The sequence below is a fragment of the Tachypleus tridentatus genome, chromosome 10, assembly GCF_004210375.1.
Source record: "Tachypleus tridentatus isolate NWPU-2018 chromosome 10, ASM421037v1, whole genome shotgun sequence".
In the NCBI taxonomy this organism is placed as follows: Eukaryota; Metazoa; Arthropoda; class Merostomata; order Xiphosura; family Limulidae; genus Tachypleus; species Tachypleus tridentatus.
The window spans coordinates 53,506,287-53,525,052 of NC_134834.1; the positions used below are offsets into that span (position 1 = coordinate 53,506,287).

The 18,766-nt window shown below is 33.6% G+C and overlaps 1 protein-coding gene across 1 annotated transcript in view; it reads right to left on the reverse strand.

The window, feature by feature from the left end:
- Positions 1-4,730: 4,730 nt before the first annotated feature.
- Positions 4,731-18,766, reverse strand: part of LOC143228350 (monocarboxylate transporter 12-like) — a 42,969-nt gene continuing 28,933 nt past the window's right edge. Inside the window, exons 2-5 of the mRNA XM_076459618.1 lie at positions 18,546-18,764; positions 11,794-12,076; positions 9,969-10,350; positions 4,731-7,188 (exon numbers count right to left, since the gene is read on the reverse strand). Coding sequence (XP_076315733.1) covers positions 6,548-7,188; positions 9,969-10,350; positions 11,794-12,076; positions 18,546-18,764 — 1,525 coding nt within the window. The 3' untranslated portion in view covers positions 4,731-6,547. The remainder of the gene's footprint in view (positions 7,189-9,968; positions 10,351-11,793; positions 12,077-18,545; positions 18,765-18,766) is intronic.

An 18,766-nucleotide genomic window follows, 5' to 3' on the forward strand; every position in this document is an offset into this window, starting at 1 on the left:
CGTTGTTAGATTCAATCACTTATTTGAGTAGAACTTCGAAAGATGACAATATGAAAAGGAAAAATAAAAATTAAAAAATAGCATTTAATAGGGAAAATGTAAACACTATGAATTTAGCCTAAATACTAGCTGGTCAAAAGTTTAAGACCATACTGAAACGAAGCATTAATTGGTAAACACATAACGAAATTTACTCATTTTTGTTCAAGTATTAGTGTTGTCAACATCTCCCACTGATATCTTCTGTGTTACATTGGGTGAAAACATGACAAAGGCTAAAAAGTTGACAGAGTTTGAAGGTGGCAGAATTGTCGAGCTGAAAAAGGGTCTCTTTCAGCGTGTAATCGCTGGTGAGATTGGGCGTATTAAAACTGCGGTTGCAAATTTCTTAAAAGACCCTGATGGATACGGAACGAGAATTTCAAGTGGTCGGCCGAAGAAAATTTCACCAGCGTTGAGCAGGAGGATTCGACGGGTTGTCCGGCAAGATACCAGCCGAGCGTCGAACCAGATTAAGGCCCTTACGGACGCAGAATGTAGCTCAAGAATAATAAGACGGCAGCTAAGAGAGAAAGGCTTTAAAAACCGTAAAGGTATTCAAAGGCCACGCTTCTTTCCACACCAAAACAGCTCGGTTAAACTTTGCTGAGAAGCACCAAACAAGGAACGTAGAAAAGTGGAAGAAGGTTTTGTTCTCTGATAAGAAAAAATTAACCTGGATTGTCCAGATAGTTTCCAATGTTACTGGCACGATAACAATATCCCACCGGAAACATTTTTCACACGACACAGTGGTAGAGGGTCCATCATGATCTGGGGTGCTTTCTTCTTCCATGGAACAATGGAGCTTTAGGTTATACAGGAGCGTCAAACAGCAGCTGGCTACACTGGCATGATGGCGAGAGCATCCTTATTCATTGAAGGCTCACGCTTGTGTGGAAATGACTGGATCTTTCAGCAGGACAACACTGCTATCCACAACACCCGCAGGACAAAAGGACTTTTTCATGGCGAATAACGTAATTCTTTTGGACCATCAAGCGTATTCGCCCAAACTGAACCCTATTAAAAATGTTTGTGGGTAGATGGCAAGGGAAGTCTATAGAAATGGACGTCAATTCCAAACGATGCATGATCTTCGTGAAGCCGTCTTCACCACTTGGAATAACATTCCAACCAGCCTTCAGCAAATGCTTATATCAACCCTGCCAAAGCGAATGTTTGCAGTTTTTCGCAATGACGGCTGTGCAACTCACTACTGAGACCTCTTGTTGGGCATTTCCTACCCTGTTTAAAACTTCTTTTTGTAGGTCTTAAACTTTTGCCCAGCTAGTATTTAGGCTAATTTCATAGTGTTCACATTTTCCCTATTAAATGCTATAAAAGTTTTTTTTTATTTTCCCTTTTCTTATTTTCATCTTTCGAAGCTCTACTCAAATAAGTTGAGTCTAACAACGCAAAATGCATATTTTTTCTTTACATTCATTGGCTTTAAGATTTTGGCCAGCAGTGTATGTACATGGAAACCGTGGGTGTAAATCTAGTATTTTGTTTTCTAATGAAGTAATGTTGTTATGCATATATAATAATGTGCAAAAGTGTCAAGACAAAGTAAAAAATTAGGTTTCAGACTACTTTCAAAGAACAATGGAAGGTAAATCACAAATGAAACATAAAAAATGTTCTTAATCTTCATATTTAGTACAACAGAATCTCAGTGGAAGTGCTTGAGCTGAGCAAACAATTAATATTTTGTGTGACATCCCTTTTGCTTTAATAACTGCAGACTATCTTTCAAGCGTTGTTGCAACATATTTAATGAAAATGTCTTTTGGGATTTACTCCAGATATCTTTAATAGATTCCCATAAACTTTCTTTGAAAGTATCTTCTGTTTTGCCAAGTTTGATATGTTAATTTCCCGATATGCTGAGAGAGATCAAGGATCTACAGAGGAGGGGGCAGTTGTATTACCTGAATTTCTCCAGCAGCTTCTTTCTTAGTTAACTAATTTCTGGACAGGTTGGATGAGTGTTTGGAGTCATTATATTGTTGATAGTGGAATATTTTACCAAAAACATGCAAACCACTGGGTTTACCATGACGAATCATTAGCTCATGGTACTTGTGCTGGTCCATTATTCTATCTATTTTGCAAATATCTCTTGTTTCTTCAGCATAAGACATTCCCAAGCTATGGCACTGCCTTCCACATGCTTCATGATAGATGTTATGCATTGAGATAAGTATATTTCACCTTTATTTTATCAGAGGTGCAAACTACGTTTCGAAAAAAATGTTTCTCACTTCGACTCATACGTACATAACATTCTTTTCCAATCACCAACAACCAGTTTTTGCAAGCTTTTAGGAAACGTCTTTCTCGTGACAATATTTCGAGATCAAATTAAAGGTTTTTTTTAAACTACCAAACGACCAAATATTTCATTTTCTTAAGTCTTCTTGATACCGTAGATCTGGACACTTTTCTGTCATTTGGTACATAGTTGTTTATCTCATGCTTGAGATCAGTGACAGTCTTCCTTCTGCTCCGAAGGCTGTATTAACGAAGATAGTAAGCATCAGTATTACTGAGTTTAGGTGTTCTGCCTCTTCCGTTTCCTATTTTCAAATTTACCTGTCTCAGTCTCACCATCTAAAGTGTACTTGTCAGTGTTTGAGAAACTTTTCAAGTTTCAAGTCTACAGCAATTTGTTGGAGAGTCCAACAAGCGTCACGTAAAGTTTCTATGTGAACTTTCTGCTCGACTGATAATTATCTATGTTCTTTGGGTCGTGACATGACAATAAAACTTAATATACAGTGTCAAACACTGTTTTCATCAAGGTTTATTTGTGCAGTACTATTAAATTGATTTCTTCTAGCATATATCGGTATCATATCTTAGCTACTTACTGGCTTCTCTCTATATAGTTAAGTCACTCCACATGGTATTATGATAGTTATTTCAGACTTTAAATTTTATCAGTGTCTTCATTCAAGCAGAATCCTTATGACATGTTCTTGGTAGAAATATAGTGGAATTTTAAAGAATGATAAGTATTCTCACCCTGGCTTATTCAGTGTCAGTAGAAATCAGTGCTGAAATTTATATTCTGTAGCACCATGGAAAAATTAGCTCTATAAAATGGAAATAATGAAAAAATGTTCTCTTGCTTTAACACTTTTGAACAGAACTGTATTTTGTACCAAATGTCATGACTTTTTGAGACAGGATTACTGTAAGTAATCTGAGTTGTTAATGTACCTGAACGGTTTTAATTATGTAACTTTTAATTTAAGGTTTTCTATTTTATAATATTACGTACTTAGGTTGCAGCTTGTGTGTTTGTTTGGCATGTGAATTTTACTCATGCATGGCTTATTTCTTATGTTATCATACTATATGTCTTATAATGTTCTGTTGGGATTGTATCTAGTCTTGATAAGGGATGTAAGTTTTATCTAATTTTGCTCGATCACATCATAAATTGTAAATAAGTGTTAAATTTAAATTAGGTTTAACTCGAGGACAAGCTTAAAGATTGGAGAAGGAGTTTGTGGTATTCGAATATCAGACACGTCACTCTACATAGTATAAATGAATATCATGTGTGCTAACTTTTCTATCTTGTGGCTTGAAACACCTTACAACCAGTAGCTGTCATATACTAAACTCAGCTATTGTTGTTAGTTTCTTTAGCTATTCCTTTTTAATTATCTAAATTGTGTTTAGAGGGCTGCTGTATGACTTTCACAAGGAGCAGGGATATTTCTGAGATCTTGGAACTCAGCTTTTTAATTAGGTAGCTACCGAAAGAAGGTGAATTTTGAAGGCAGTTATATTACTTACAGACTGTTGTTCTGATCACGAACGAGTGAAGACTCGTTGTGGAAATATTGTGTTTGTTTCCTACATTCTATATCCTCTGACCAGGTATGACTTTTTTTTTTATTATTTAAACAATCTCTATACAAATATAATTTATACATTTACCTAAAGCTGAATACAGTTAGTCATTTATTTTACTTAATTTTAGATTATAATGTTGTTCTTCAGAAAGTAAAGTATTGTATTTGAAATTCTGTACTGTATATTACCCTTTGTATTTTATTTACAGCAAAACATCACACCTAGCATTCTACAAAAAGTCTAGAATTCCTAGTTGTGGCGGAGATCTGGTGACTCTGAGCTTACTTTATCATTGAAGTACAACTTTTGTTATACAAGCACCTTTAGGTATCACATTCTCTTAGTTTGGCAAACTTCTACAATTGTTCAACGTTATTTGTTACGTATTGCGATTAATTGAAATTAATGTGTAGATAAATTAATTGCTATGTGTTTACTATTACAAAGTTTGACCGAAGCAATTAAGGTTATGTTCGTTTTGAGTATAGCCGTTTGTTAGACAATGAGAGTTATTTCAAAAGTCATAAATATAGATACAAAATAGCGTACTAACTCTTTGCAATGACTAGTACCTAAGTTGATGAATGGTAAGTTCATGAATTTACAATACTAAAATCCAGGGTTTGACTTCTTTTGGTGGACAGAATACAGAGTGCCCATTTTCTTGCTTTGCGACTAAAAACCCAACAACAGCGTTTCTAACTTTCCTAAGATTCGTTCTTGCTGTTCGCTAAACAAACTTAAAAAAGAGTTTATTTTTAAGTTCTGAAATATTAATAAACAAAAAATAAATTTTAATAAGTTTTATTTTCATGACTAAAAGTATGTGAAATACAAATCTCAAAAACTCAGTTAAATTGTACACATTTAAACCAGATTCTAATAAAAATAAGTCCATAGGTGGGCTAACGGTCTTACTGGATTGATTTCCTGCAATGGACACAACGCTGATAGCCCATTTTGTAGCTTTCCGCCAAAACAAACAATTAAATAATATAAAATAATCGTTTGCAATATCTGAAGGAAGTTTGAGGACGCACTTGTGACATCCGGATGTATTGTTCAAAATGACTCTTGTGCTAATATTAATATACTGTTGTTTTCGGATTCAGAATAAAATTACGAAACACTGTATCGTCAATATTTGTTTTCATATTACGGTTGCATTGGTTATTGAGTCTGCCTGAGAGCTATCTGTGATAGATTGTCTTTAATTCAGAACTGATAGACTAGAGGAAAGACAGCTAGTCACCACTGCCAAGTCTTGGATTACTTCTTACCAATGAAAAGAAGTTGAGAGTCACATTATAACATCTCACTGTTGAAAAAGCGAGCATGATTGGTGACAGGATTTGGACCCGTCTTCAGGAAGTAGTGATTTGAATGCCTTAACCATCAGGCTATGCCAGGTAGGAAATACAAAATAGTAACATAAAAACAAATCACAAACACTTAACCGACATTAGTTTCACAGAATATATAACATGGGTGAACTTTTTATGAAAACAGTTGATAGCAGGAAACTAAGTGTTAAAAATGAAAAAATAATATAAAATTCGGTTTGCTCTGTCAGTTCTGACTAATGCATAATGTATTTAGATACACCGTGTGACGCGCTTTTAATGTTTCTCTTTGTACTTTAAAACTACTTTAACACACAGGAGATGAATATTTATATTCTTAGGGATTTTAGGCAAGTCAGAGGTAAATTTATGCATTTTTAACTCTAAAATCTATTTTTGATGCTCGGTAGTGGAAAACGCGTAGCTAAACCTTAGTGTAATTTTGCTTCACTTAAAAATATTCATTTTTCAAATCTCCACTATATTAAAACATCGAGTACCGAGCAGCTATTACGTGATTCTTCTTCATTAAATAAAACTTTGGATATTTATTTATCTTTGCCTGATAATGAATTTATATATTGTATAATTTGTAGAATTTAAATTTGCTGGTTATTTCGGTATTAAAGTACTAAATGTACATTATTGAGAAAAAAAAGAGAAAAAAATTTATACTTAAAATTCCAAAATATGTATGTTATATTAAGTCATTTGGTTTTGTTCTTTTCAGTTACATATAATAGTATAAACACCTTACTGATAAATATTAGGAGATATCAGTATATACTCTTAAATATTTGACTATTGCACAATAGTAGAAGTAAATTAATATTATGAGGAAAGAGTGAATCTCAAAATTCTAAAAAAACATATCCCATGTCACTGTATATATCCTTACTAAGGCGAATGTTTAAGATTAATGATAAAAATCGGATTATAAAATCACTGTAAACTTTTATGGTCAAGCAAAAACATTATATATATATATATATATATAGTAATTCATATTCCTAGCACCAGATGGCAAGACCATATAGTTTAATTCAAAAGACAACAAAGATACTATTACTTGGTTCTTTCGATATCTGTCAAATAGTTGTTTAGAGTTACGACGACTTGTATCACATATCTGACCAGTTTATAGTTTAATTTGTTAATAATCTTGAAGAGATAAAACACAAATAGTTTATTTTTAATCATATTATTCTAAAAAATACCATTTAATATTTTTATCATACGTTGAAGGGAGGCAAGTTAGCTTCCCTGTGTTTAGTTTACGTATTTCTACTTAATCACAATGACGTGGTACCCTCCTCAATTACATCCACACTACAAGCAGTTTCTTCTAACTGTCGGCCAGTCGACCTAACTGAAGAAAAGTCCGTCAAGGATGATTGTTTATTGCTACCTTTCTCCGACGATGGGACGTGCTTCATACAGCTTGGGCAAGTTTCAAATCTGGGAGGACTGAAGACAGGGGTTTTTCTGGATGCTTTAGCCTTTACGTCATCTAGTTCCTCTCGGGTATTCTTCAGATTTTGTTCGAACTCGCTCAACATCAAGTATTTCTCTTCCTTGTTACAGGAAGTAATACAATCGTCCATCATAAAATGGTCCATCCCTACTTCTTCTGAAATGCACGTTAATTCCTGCTTTCGTAAGTCAGTGTAGTTACTAAAGGTCAAGCTGCGCTGTTGGAGCCGTGAAAGTGGCGGATTGCGTCCAAATGTCGAATCCTGAAAAGACGACCGTTGGCTCCTGCTACTGACGCAAGCATCCGAACACCGTCTACTGTCACTAAAGACACTCATCTTTCGCTTTTGAACACTTCTTTTGTGAACGTCTATGAGAAATAAAGTTAAGCTTCCTATAAACGTAAATGCAGACGATAGATAGTAACCAGTCTTTTCACCGTACCGTTCATTGATGTAACCTTTGTAAAAAAAATTATAAAAGATTAGAATAAGATATGTTATTTTATAATTATAGAATGTATTTAAAAAAGAACATATACCAGTGTCCACATTATCATTCTTTCGACACCATAATACTAGTTTTAAATTGTATGAAGTTTTGGTGCTTTACCCTCCTGTAAAATGTTGATTATCAAATGATATTTGCTACGTTTGCCTCTAGATGCTTTAAAAAAATGAATACACGCAAAGTAATTTAAATCTTAAAAACTGCTTTTTTCAATTCTGCAGCTGATTTTTGAGAAAACTGAATAGTATTATGTGTTTATCTTGTACATAATTAATATTAATAGTTAAGTTTCGTGAGGTTTTAGACTTACCGTATTTCATAATGTTTCAGTAAAAAAAGGGCTATTCACGTGAATTGCTTCTGTCAGTTGATGTTGTACGAAGTAAAAATCGAATATTAGAATTTAAAACGGTAAAACTACAATGACAGTAACATGATTTGTTTATCTAGTATCGTTTAAAAGTCAGTTTTCTTGTTTAGTTTTAAGTAAGTTATAGTATTTATGCTGTTAGTGGACATACAATTTATCCTTCCCGTTTTAAAATTGGTTGAAAGATGTGCTTCCGTAATCTAAAAATGATAGAATTTGAAGTTGATTCAGAAGTCAGTTATCACTAATTCGGTAAATATGATTATGAAAAACTTCGTATGAAAAAAATACTTAGAATAAAAAATAACTAGAACTAGAAACGAGTTAGATGATATGAAATTATTCATGTGAGATAAGTTCCAGTTTGCCTTTTTTCTTTAGACATGACATCTCTACATCTAGATTTTATGTAATCGAATAATAGCAAATTTTTCCAATAAGATATTTTTGATGAATTGGTATAAATACATTTGAATTAAATATTTAATTTTTTGAATACAGTCATAGTGACTTAGCGAAAACGTAGATAAAAACAAAACATTTAGTAAAATAACACTCAGATAAGCAAGTCGTAAAAACTTAATCTAGTTTCGAGACTGTCTTGTGCGATAATTTTATCGTTCAACTGAAATTTTTAGTCTTGTGTTGAAACTTGTTGTTATCTCGTTTTATTAGATAAGTTCAAGATAAAAAATAAACTGCGAAGTTGCATCAGTTGATGGTATAGAACTGATATTAGTATTTCATAAATTATAGAACAAGAATTTTCATACAAATACACATACATATCTGTATTATATTTTAAAAGAATATATAAAATAATTTCATCGTAAAAATGTATGTGTTTTTTTCTTATAACAAAGCCATATAGGGCTATATGCTGAGTCCATCGAGAGGAATCGAACCTCTGATTTTAGCGTTCTAATTCCGTAAACTTACCGCTGTAGCAGCGGAGTACATTTTAAGAATGAACAGCGTGAATTTTACACAGCATATCCAAACCTTAGATGCAAATTAATTAATAACCAGGATACACTGAAGGCTTCCCACATTATAGTGTGGGCTCAGTTGACATTTGTCTGTTTTGTATATGCGTAGCTTTTTTTTATTTTTTATTTTGCAGTTCATATGTTTATAGTTTATTGCGTGCTACGAACGGAGCAAAGTATTTATTTTCACAAATTAAAGTATTTTTATAATCGAACTCAGTTTTATTATCAACTACTTTTATATTTTAGGCGTAGTAGTAATTATTTTGAACTTGAACTTGTTACGTATTTTGGTGGAACGTTGTAAATAGACCTTGAACGTTAGCATGATATACTTCTGTCCTTATTTAATGATGATTATGGCAAATATATTTAGCTGATGCGCATCAAGGGAAGAAGATAAAAGAAGACAGGATACCATATTTTTTCTTCACAAAAACATTTATTTCCTACCAGAAAGAGTGTGCTGATATTACAACACATTCTCTGTACAAACGAACGTACTTCTAGAAAACAGTATTATTGTTTCAAAGCTTATTAGTTGAATGATATAATAGAGACAAAATGAACATCTACTCTTGATTAGTAAAAAGAAAAATACTATAAGTGTAAGATATTCAAAGATGTCTCATATCATTGCTTCTAAAGTTCAACAAAACCTCCATAACTTCAGAAGAGTATTGTTAGGGTGAAAAAGTAGGGTAAGTAAAGAAAACGTGAAAAACAAATAAGAGATGTGCAATATATACAATATATACAGTTATCAAACTTAGCGGAGTAATCCTGTGGAAAATTATTTTATCATATCATTTTATTTAGATCCTATTTTCAGGGCTCCCCGTTAGTACAGCGGTATGTCTATGGATTTACAACGCTAAAATCAGGGGTTCGATTCCCCTCGGTGGGCTCAGCAGATAGCCTGATGTGGCTTTGCTATAAGAAAAACAAACCTATTTTTAGTTGAGATAAAATTTAATGTTGTTTATTTAGCAGTTTCAAATACACAACTTGAATAATGTATTGCTTGTTCTAGTTTAGTTCTCTTAATTAAATTACAAGTGTGCAACTAACATATTTTGTTGTGTTTTTCGGTTGAATAGTAAGGGAGATACGATTAACCAGCAACTTTGCTGACAGGTGGTTTAATTTTTTCACCTATATTTTTATAAGTTTTCTAGCGTACCTTTAGGTTATTTATGTATGTATGTATTATTAAATAAATCCACATAAACTGCAAAAACCTGTTTCCTTCGAATTCATTTTAGAATAACAAAACCGCTCCGAATCAAATGATAAGATAATATTATGCACATAAATTAGATATTTAAGTATCAAAAACTTTCGGTTAATGACAGAAAGAATCTTACCTACCTGTAACAGGAATTCCTATAGCAAAGGGAACGGCTTGTACCCACTGGACAAAACCCCAAGCTCTCGCAAAATTGCGAGCTCGAACTTTTTCGAAAGTAAACATCTTTAGCGTGTAGTTGTAACCACCGTAAAAGAGTCCATAAATCCACACGAAAAGCACGTAACCCTGGTATTCTTCTAGGGCTGTGAAAGCTAGTAGAGAAGCGCTAATCATGAACGAAGAAGCTTGACAGAGATACTGACGGGCGATCATGCACTGAACACTATTTTTTACAATGATAAAGCCGAATGCTCCACTGCCAAAGATAAAAGCTAAGCCTAGAAATACTTGAAGCAGCAGCAGAGACTGGTAATCCAGGCCTTCTTTTTCACCTTGGTAAACCTGTAAGTGTATTGTATAACTGTTAAAAATACAGTAAAGCCATAAAATAATTTTGAAAGATATACCCTTTTATACCCTTCTAGCCATAAGTCTACCCATGGCAACACTGTATTTTATATACTTTCTTGCCATAAGTATACTTGTAGCAACACTGTATTTTATACCCTTCTAGCCATAAGTTTACCCATGGCAGCACTGTATTTTATATACTTTCTTGCCATAAGTATACTTGTAGCAACACTGTATTTTATACCATTCTAGCCATAAGTTTACCCATGGCAGCACTGTATTTTATATACTTTCTTGCCATAAGTATACTTGTAGCAACACTGTATTTTATACCCTTCTAGCCATAAGTTTACCCATGGCAGCACTGTATTATATCCACTTTCTAGCCATAGGTATACCTGTGATAGCGCTGTATTTTATATCATTCTAGCCATAAGTATACCTGTGGCAGGGTATAAAATAGTATAAGAAACATTGTCTTAAACATTGAACGTGGGCTTTGAATCCAAATTAAGAAGTAAAAACACAGCACAAACGTTTTTTAATGTTTAAAGAGAAGAAAAACTTATTATCCTGATAATAGATAGCACTTAGATAATAGTTTAATACATGAACGGTTTTAATACAATTAAGAACCTTATTAAAGAATATCACTCTGTATTGGAGCACAGATGGCCTTTTTTCATAGTATTTTAAGTTAATTACAGGTATATTTCCGTTAACATAAACAATTAATTTTCCGTACAAAATACGGCCAAGTGTGTTAAGGCGTTCGACTCATAATCCGAGGGTCGCGGGTTCGAATCTCGGTCTCACCAAAAATCCTCGCCCTTTAAGCCCTGGGGGCGTTATAATGTGTCATTATTCGTTGGTAAAAGAGTAGCCCAAGAGTTCGCGGTGGGTGGTGATGACTAGCTGCCTTCCCTTTACTCTTACACTGCTAAATTAGGGACGGCTAGCGCAGACAACCCTCGAGTAGCTTTGCGCAAAATTCAAAAATAAAACAAACAATATTTTTGTATAAACTTATAATTTCGTTGTTTTTAAAAGAAAGAAATTAAGATTGATTTCATTAATTGAAATCTGAAAAGACTGAGGTTATGCTAATGTGTGGTGCTCAGAGAGAAAAACCAAGGAGAATCTCCTACTTGTAGAGATAATTTAGGGTAAAAGTGGAGAAAGATAAGGATTAAATAAGAAAATCCTAAATAGTGTACCGATAGCTCGATTTTACTTTTCTTATATACCCATTGTGTAATATTATAATATTATAAAATAATTTTGATATATGTAGCGTACCCTACAAATATATGCATTAACATGATACGCAATTTATTCATTACCAAACTTTAAGAAGGTACGCATCGAAACTTTCAGCAGACTTTGTAAAGAAACCTAATTCCCCTGATGCTAATTAACCGTTGTACAACTCACTAGTAAAATAAGAGGTGTGTGAATTCCAAATGCAGCCAGTCCAGTACCCACAAGAAGTATCTGTACAGTCCTGGATTTCAGCACTCCAAAGTCAAAGAATGGGGCTTTTTCTACAATCGCCTGCTTATCTTTAGCTTTAGATCGCTTCTGCAGACCCTTCAAGTGAAGAATGGCTCGTCTTTGTGGGTGATACAAGGATGCTGGTCGATAAAATATCCCAAGTAAAACAGTAATAGAAACAACACCAGTGATTTGTTGAAGTCCAAGTCTCCATCCTGCTCTCCTAGGAAAAAAAAGTGTTACTTTTTACAAAACGTTTTTCCATGATAAGTATTACGATTTATTAACAAATGTGTTCGGTTTGAGTTGGTACTTATCTATACTTCGGTTAAACTGGATACTACAACGTATTAATAACACCTAAATATAGTCTGGACCAAGATGTTTGCAAATTTTTTTTTAAGAAATAAGATCATTATTATTAAGATGGAATACAAATACACTTAATGCTGTCAAACTGAGAAATGCATGTTATATTGTACACTTGCCTGTGTAGTTTATATAATGAGGCAGGTTCTGTGAACATTATGAACGATTTATTAGAATATAAAGCCATTTTATTAGACGCATGTAGAAAGGTGTGTTATTCAGCATTTCACTTATAACAACAAAACCATACCAAAAATAATAGACAAAACACAACATTAAATCATTACAAATAATGTCTGTAATATAACATCAGTTTAAATAAATATTCAGTACTTGGTTGATACTTTTCGTACGCTAATAATCTGTGTAAAACAACGTAGCTTGCTGTTGATGAGGTTGTTAGTGTATGTTATACACCATGATTTCATCCCAGCATGTACTGGAGGTCACTAGGATCCAGCTACAGCAGCTGGTTTGGGGTCTTTGTTAACAATTTTCCAGTTCAGTTCGGCCTAACAGTTTTAACGGAATTATAATCTGGAGACTTTGCTTGTCATAACAATCTTTTAACGTCCTGCAGGTCGAGATAATACAGTACACGCACTGTGGTCAATGGCATTGCTATCCTGATAACATAGTTATTTCCAAACCTTGCTCTAGCATAAGACAGAAATATCGTCCCCATGTGATCTATGTGAGGAGTGTCATTGAAGCTTTCCTGGGGGGGATGGGGAGTATGAAGAACAGTTTCCACAATGATGAATAACTAATCAAACATGTACTACACCACCTCGTGTGTGTTCTCCGTAGAAAAAAACAACAACAAATAATTTTATCTTTTCTGTTCTCCCGAAAAACGACTGACACAAATTCTGCCATCAACTTTAATAAGCTAGAAACAGGATTCATCTTAAAATATGACATCTCGCCAATGTCCTAACTGTAATTTGACATACTGTCGTGAACAAGTTACAAGGTGACGGCATTGAATTCTGGTTGATATCGATTTGCAGATAGCTCTTGGTGTAAAATAATCTTGTTTGGTCAATCTTCTGGGTCAGTTCCCTGTTTACTATTCTTCTGAATATTCTAGAACGAATGTGTTCACACCATTCCAGTCGTAAGCTATTACAATACTCCTCTCGACCTTAACGTGTTAACCTGATCCAAACATGGTTGTTTCGGGTAAAGTTTTCGGAGGTTACTAGTATACTTTTTTGGGACAACGGTTCTTGTAAGTTGATAGGGTTTAAAGATTCTCGTTACAGTACACTGGAACTATCCTACTGTTCTGTCAATGTCCGTTTCATACTATTTCCGAACAGCTGAACAGTTTAATATCCTGTAACTTCTGATACGCAATGAGGCTTGACTATGTCAACTTCAGAAATATTGTTTGAGCAAAGTGTTAATCTTTTTTAAGAGATCATATCAAAACCACATTTTTTGTGTATGTCTGTTTTGACGATCAAACGCTCAAAACAACTTATACAGACCAGAAAAACAACTAGTACATCTTTGTCCTATCATATGCCACTTTCTCTGTTACAACTCTAGTCAGGCGCTTACTCACTAACTACTACATCTGTGTAGACAATAACATTACTAAATAGCAGTATGCAAACAGTTTGGCCAAGACTGTATACATAAGGTATAGCAATCATGAAAAACTATAAAAGTAAACTAAATTATATCTGTAGTATTTTCTCAATAAAGACCAATCACACAGTGTACTGCTCTTGAAATTTCTTTCGTCAATTGAATCTCTCGTCAGAAAACTATAGTATTAAAGCAAAACCGGCTCTAGAAGAACAAAGAAAGTATTTTGCATGACTGATACCGAATGAAAACATTATACATAAAGTACAAAATACCAATGTAAATATTACATTACTTTTTAGATTTTTATCTTTTTAAACATTATATATCTTCTTGGAATGATGTAAATCAGAAGTGGTTTACCATAATTCCTTGAATTATCTGCGATGGCGTTTTGCGACAACCCAGACAATGAATCTGAGACATTCTGTCGACCTGGTTTATAGCGTACAGTAAAGGAATAAAGTTGTCAATGCAAAACCCACCGTTCTACACGTGCTGAGGGTCTTGATTTTCACGAGTAGATGAATTCAAGTGGCTTATGATCCAGGCCCGGCATGGCCAGGTAGGTTAAAACGTGCGACTCGTAATCTGGAGGTCGCAGGTTCGCATCCCTGTCGTACCAAACATGCTCGCCTTTTCAGCCGTGGGGGCGTTATGATGTGACGGTCAATCCCAATATTCATTGGTAAAAGAGAAGCCCAAGAGTCGGAGGTGGGTGGTGATGACTAGCTGCCTTTCCTCTAGTCTTACACTGTTAAATTAGTGACGGCTAGGGCAGATAGCCCTTGAGTAACTTTGCACGAAATTAAACAAACAAACAAAGACTTATTATCCGTGATCAATGGCCCGGCATGGCCAAGCGTGTTAAGCCCTCGAGTAGTTTTGCGCGAAATTAAAAAAAAAACAAAGAACAAAAACCGTGATCAACTCGAACGAAATCCCGTACCAGCACAAATAAAAAGTTTCACACGCTCTAACAAGCGAGAACAGAATGAAACAAATTATACATAAAATACAAAATAATAATGCAGACATTAAAAACATCCATACGATAAATTTTTAAATATCTGTAAAATATACACAAACACACACATATATATTTATTTATACTTTTAGTTTCTGGTAAGAAAACAATCCATATGCAAAAACGACTCGTTTCGGTTGAGAAATGTTTTACGTAGAGGAGTGAACAACGTTTCAACCTTCTTCGGCTATCGTCAGGTTCACAAAGAAAGAAAGAGGTAACTGACCGGAAGCTGACCACATCTTTGGAAGCGGTTGTGTAACTGAGTGTCGGAATGTAGAGGGCGGTGTTAGATGTTTGAATATGTAATTTTATTTTATTATATGTAATATAGGTATAAAGGCGTTCCTTTATATTGGTTTATTATGGGTTTAAGTTGTTGTATAAGTAAGGCTTCTTTAATTTTCAGTTTGTTTATGTTTGTTTCTTTATTTAGTATTTGAGTGTTTTCTATGGTTATGTTGTGTTTATTTGACTTGCAGTGTTCGAAAACGTGTGAAGGTGACTTTTTATGTTCTTTGAATCTGGTTTCCATTTTTCTACTGTTTCTCCAATATAGAAGTTGTGATAGTTATCACATTGTATTTTATAAATAATGTTGGTGTGGTGTTTGTCAGTGTAGTTTTTACATAGTATAGACCTCAATTTTATGCCTGGTTTTTGAATAAATTTGTTACTAACTGGAATGTCATATTTTGTTACTAGTTTTTGCCAAATTTTGCTTTTATACCTATATTAAATATAATAAAATAAATGATATAAAATTATATATTCAAACATCTAACACCGCCCTCTACATTCCGACACTCAGTTACACAACCCCTTCCAAACATGTGGTCAGCTTCCGGTCAGTTATCTCTTTTTATCTTTGTGAACCTGACGATGACCGAAGAAGGTCGTAAAAAATTTCTCAACCCAAACGAGCGGTTTTTGCATATATATTTCTCTACAAGTGGGTTTTCTCAACATCACTGAGAAAACAATTCAGTTTCTAAAGATGCTACCTTGACAGAATTTAAAAAAAAATGTTTATCGTACATTAATTTTTTTCCAGTAGCACAGCGATATGTGTACGTACTTCCAACATTATTAACAAGATTCCAATACCCGTGATAGGCAGTATTCTGTCAATGAAAGTGATAATACCCATACCAACCGTTCTGAGATACAGTCTACAGAGAGCCTATTGTGAACCTTTGTGCTTAATTAGAAACAACTCTAAGTTAAATTTACTCAGTTCCACTTAATTATTCAGTTACTTATATATTATACAAGCTGAGATACCAGTCCTCTGTAAGGGTTGTGAACTTAAATAGATGTGGGGAGTGAATGTTATGATAAATAACGCAAAAATCCTAACTTAACATAATTTATTTATCACGTAACATATTTTCAGTATTTATTACTATATTATAAACGTTCTGCATAAGCTTTAAGGAATCACTATGTATAAAGTTTTTTATACTTAAAACACTGTATACACTGTGTAATAGTCGGGGTGACTTTGTATAAAGGGGTAGTGACGAAAATACGCACAGTAGGAGTGCTTTCTACTGCCCTCTTTCACCACTCACCTCTTAATATCTGTCCCTATTATTTTACGTTATTACTTAGTCCACGATCATTACCCGCAGAATTGTCTTGAGGGATGAAGTATTAAGGTCACGAAGTTGGTATAACTAATGAAAAGGTTCTTCATATCAATCGCATGGCGGACGTTAGGGTTAAGTTCTATATGATATTCCGTATTATCACTATAATGGCGGCTAATTTTTTCGTTGTATTCTTCCATAGAGAGTGCTAGAGCACTTTCTGAAATACACAAGACGTTTCTGTGCCCTCCACCCACACTATGTATATGATGTATTATAGAAAACTTAATAAAATTTTTGTTTTTGGTGTATGGATAAGACGCCATCTATGAATTTAATTAATGTTAACTTACACCAAAGATAATACACGCTCAATAACAACAATAATGGAAGGTTGTTAACCTCCTTTAAAATGTTTTAGACTACCATCCAACATCAGTTGATTGAGATTGGCTCAGCGACCTAGGAGTGGTTACATGAGGGACAAGCAGACAGACAAAAATATATTTTAATGACTTATATACATAAGACTAGGGCAAGCTGTAAGTGCTAAACATGTTACTAGCATATTATTATTCAATTAAAAATCTGAACAAAAATCTAGTTTAATATTTATGATTATAACATTTAAATAGTGTAAAATGAAATGATACATTGTTTAAATTAACAGTTTTCATTCCATCAAACTGTTCACTATACATACTAATGGTTAACTCAGGTACCCTTGTTGTGATGAAACTGAGATAATGACATTATTGGAATTTCCATTAGAATGTTTTTAAAATTTAAATAACTTGTCATTAAATAGCGCTATTTAATAATTCTTATATTAAAACTGAGTATAAGAAATTGTTTCAAAATTAAATATCACAACTAGATTTACGTGTTAGAGTGTGTTATTAAATAGTGCAACTTGTTTTAAACTCTATAAATTATAGAGTGAAAATAATGGTAAGATTCACACTGAGATATGGAAAAAGCATTATTTTCATCGTTAACAGATACATACATAAAAATAACAGAGAAAATCATATTTTTTAAAAAGAAACTCAAAGGGAGAAAGTATTTTTTAAATCAAGAGTTAAACATTGTTACAATCAACTGAAAAAAAGAATGTTTCAGTAAGTATGGCACTGAGGTGAAAATAATTTGGAAAATAATGGGAATAAAAACATGTTTCCTAATACTGGCAAAAGTTAAGGAAGTGTTCTCAAAATCAACACAGAAAAAAAGGTCTTCTGGAAATCAATGGAAGGAAACATGTTTTTTTTCTATTTAGTAGAGAGTGAGTAATATATCATAGAAATATTGGACAGGTATTATAATTTAAATATTTAGAAGAGAAAAGACATTAAGGAAATAAATGGAGAGGAAGGGAACAGTACCATTGGAATCAACGAAGATATTTTTAAAAAAATGATTAAGGGCTATTTGTACAAAGCGTTGAAATGTTCAACCAGAGGGAAAGTATCAACAACTCTTGATTGACTCTAATCGAATAGTGGAGTTTGAAAGACACTCTTATAATGCACCTACAGTTCCAAAGAGTCGAACTTGGAGGTGCAGTAACTTGAAAACCATAGAACCTTGGGTTCACACTCAAGTACATAATCCATTCCAAGCCTTCAGCAATCAACGAAAAGTGTCTTGTATGTTAGGAAAGTGCAAGAATGTCAAAAGAATTAGAAATAAATTTGTAAAAAGTGTTTGAAAAGCGAAGTAATTTTCATGGTCTGACAAGCTAGTGGTAGGTTGAAAATGTAAGAATTATTTGAATTAGTAATTCAACTTTCTTCAACTGAATTTATTATAAATGTTGTATAAATCCGTCAACTATTTAGTTGTAAAACTGAAGATGTGAGAATATGTTTTATTAATAAACAAACATTTTTAAAGATAAATAATTAGAAATGCAACCTGCGTGTTTAACATTGAAACTAAAATGATAAATCTGCTGGAAGTTTAAATGTTAACACGTGTATACTGTAGGACACGATTCGATGTATGTCACTACAGTTTTCTAAGCGGTGTAATTTGTTTTATCCTATGAACCACAGATGTGTGTATTAAATTTAAATGTTAGAAATCTACCATTACCCACCTACCTTATACTTTCACTTAGAAAAAGTGGCATAACTGTCATCCCAAGACCAGTACCAAAAGAGATAACAATTTCCACGAATTCTCGTTTTCGTTTGAAGTACTGACCAATCATGAAAGTTGAAGCATCTCGTGTCATGCTGACCCCACAACCAACAAAGACTCCATAGCTAAGAAACAGCTGGTGAAACTGTGAAGCAAACGATGTGAAAAGGCATCCAAGAGC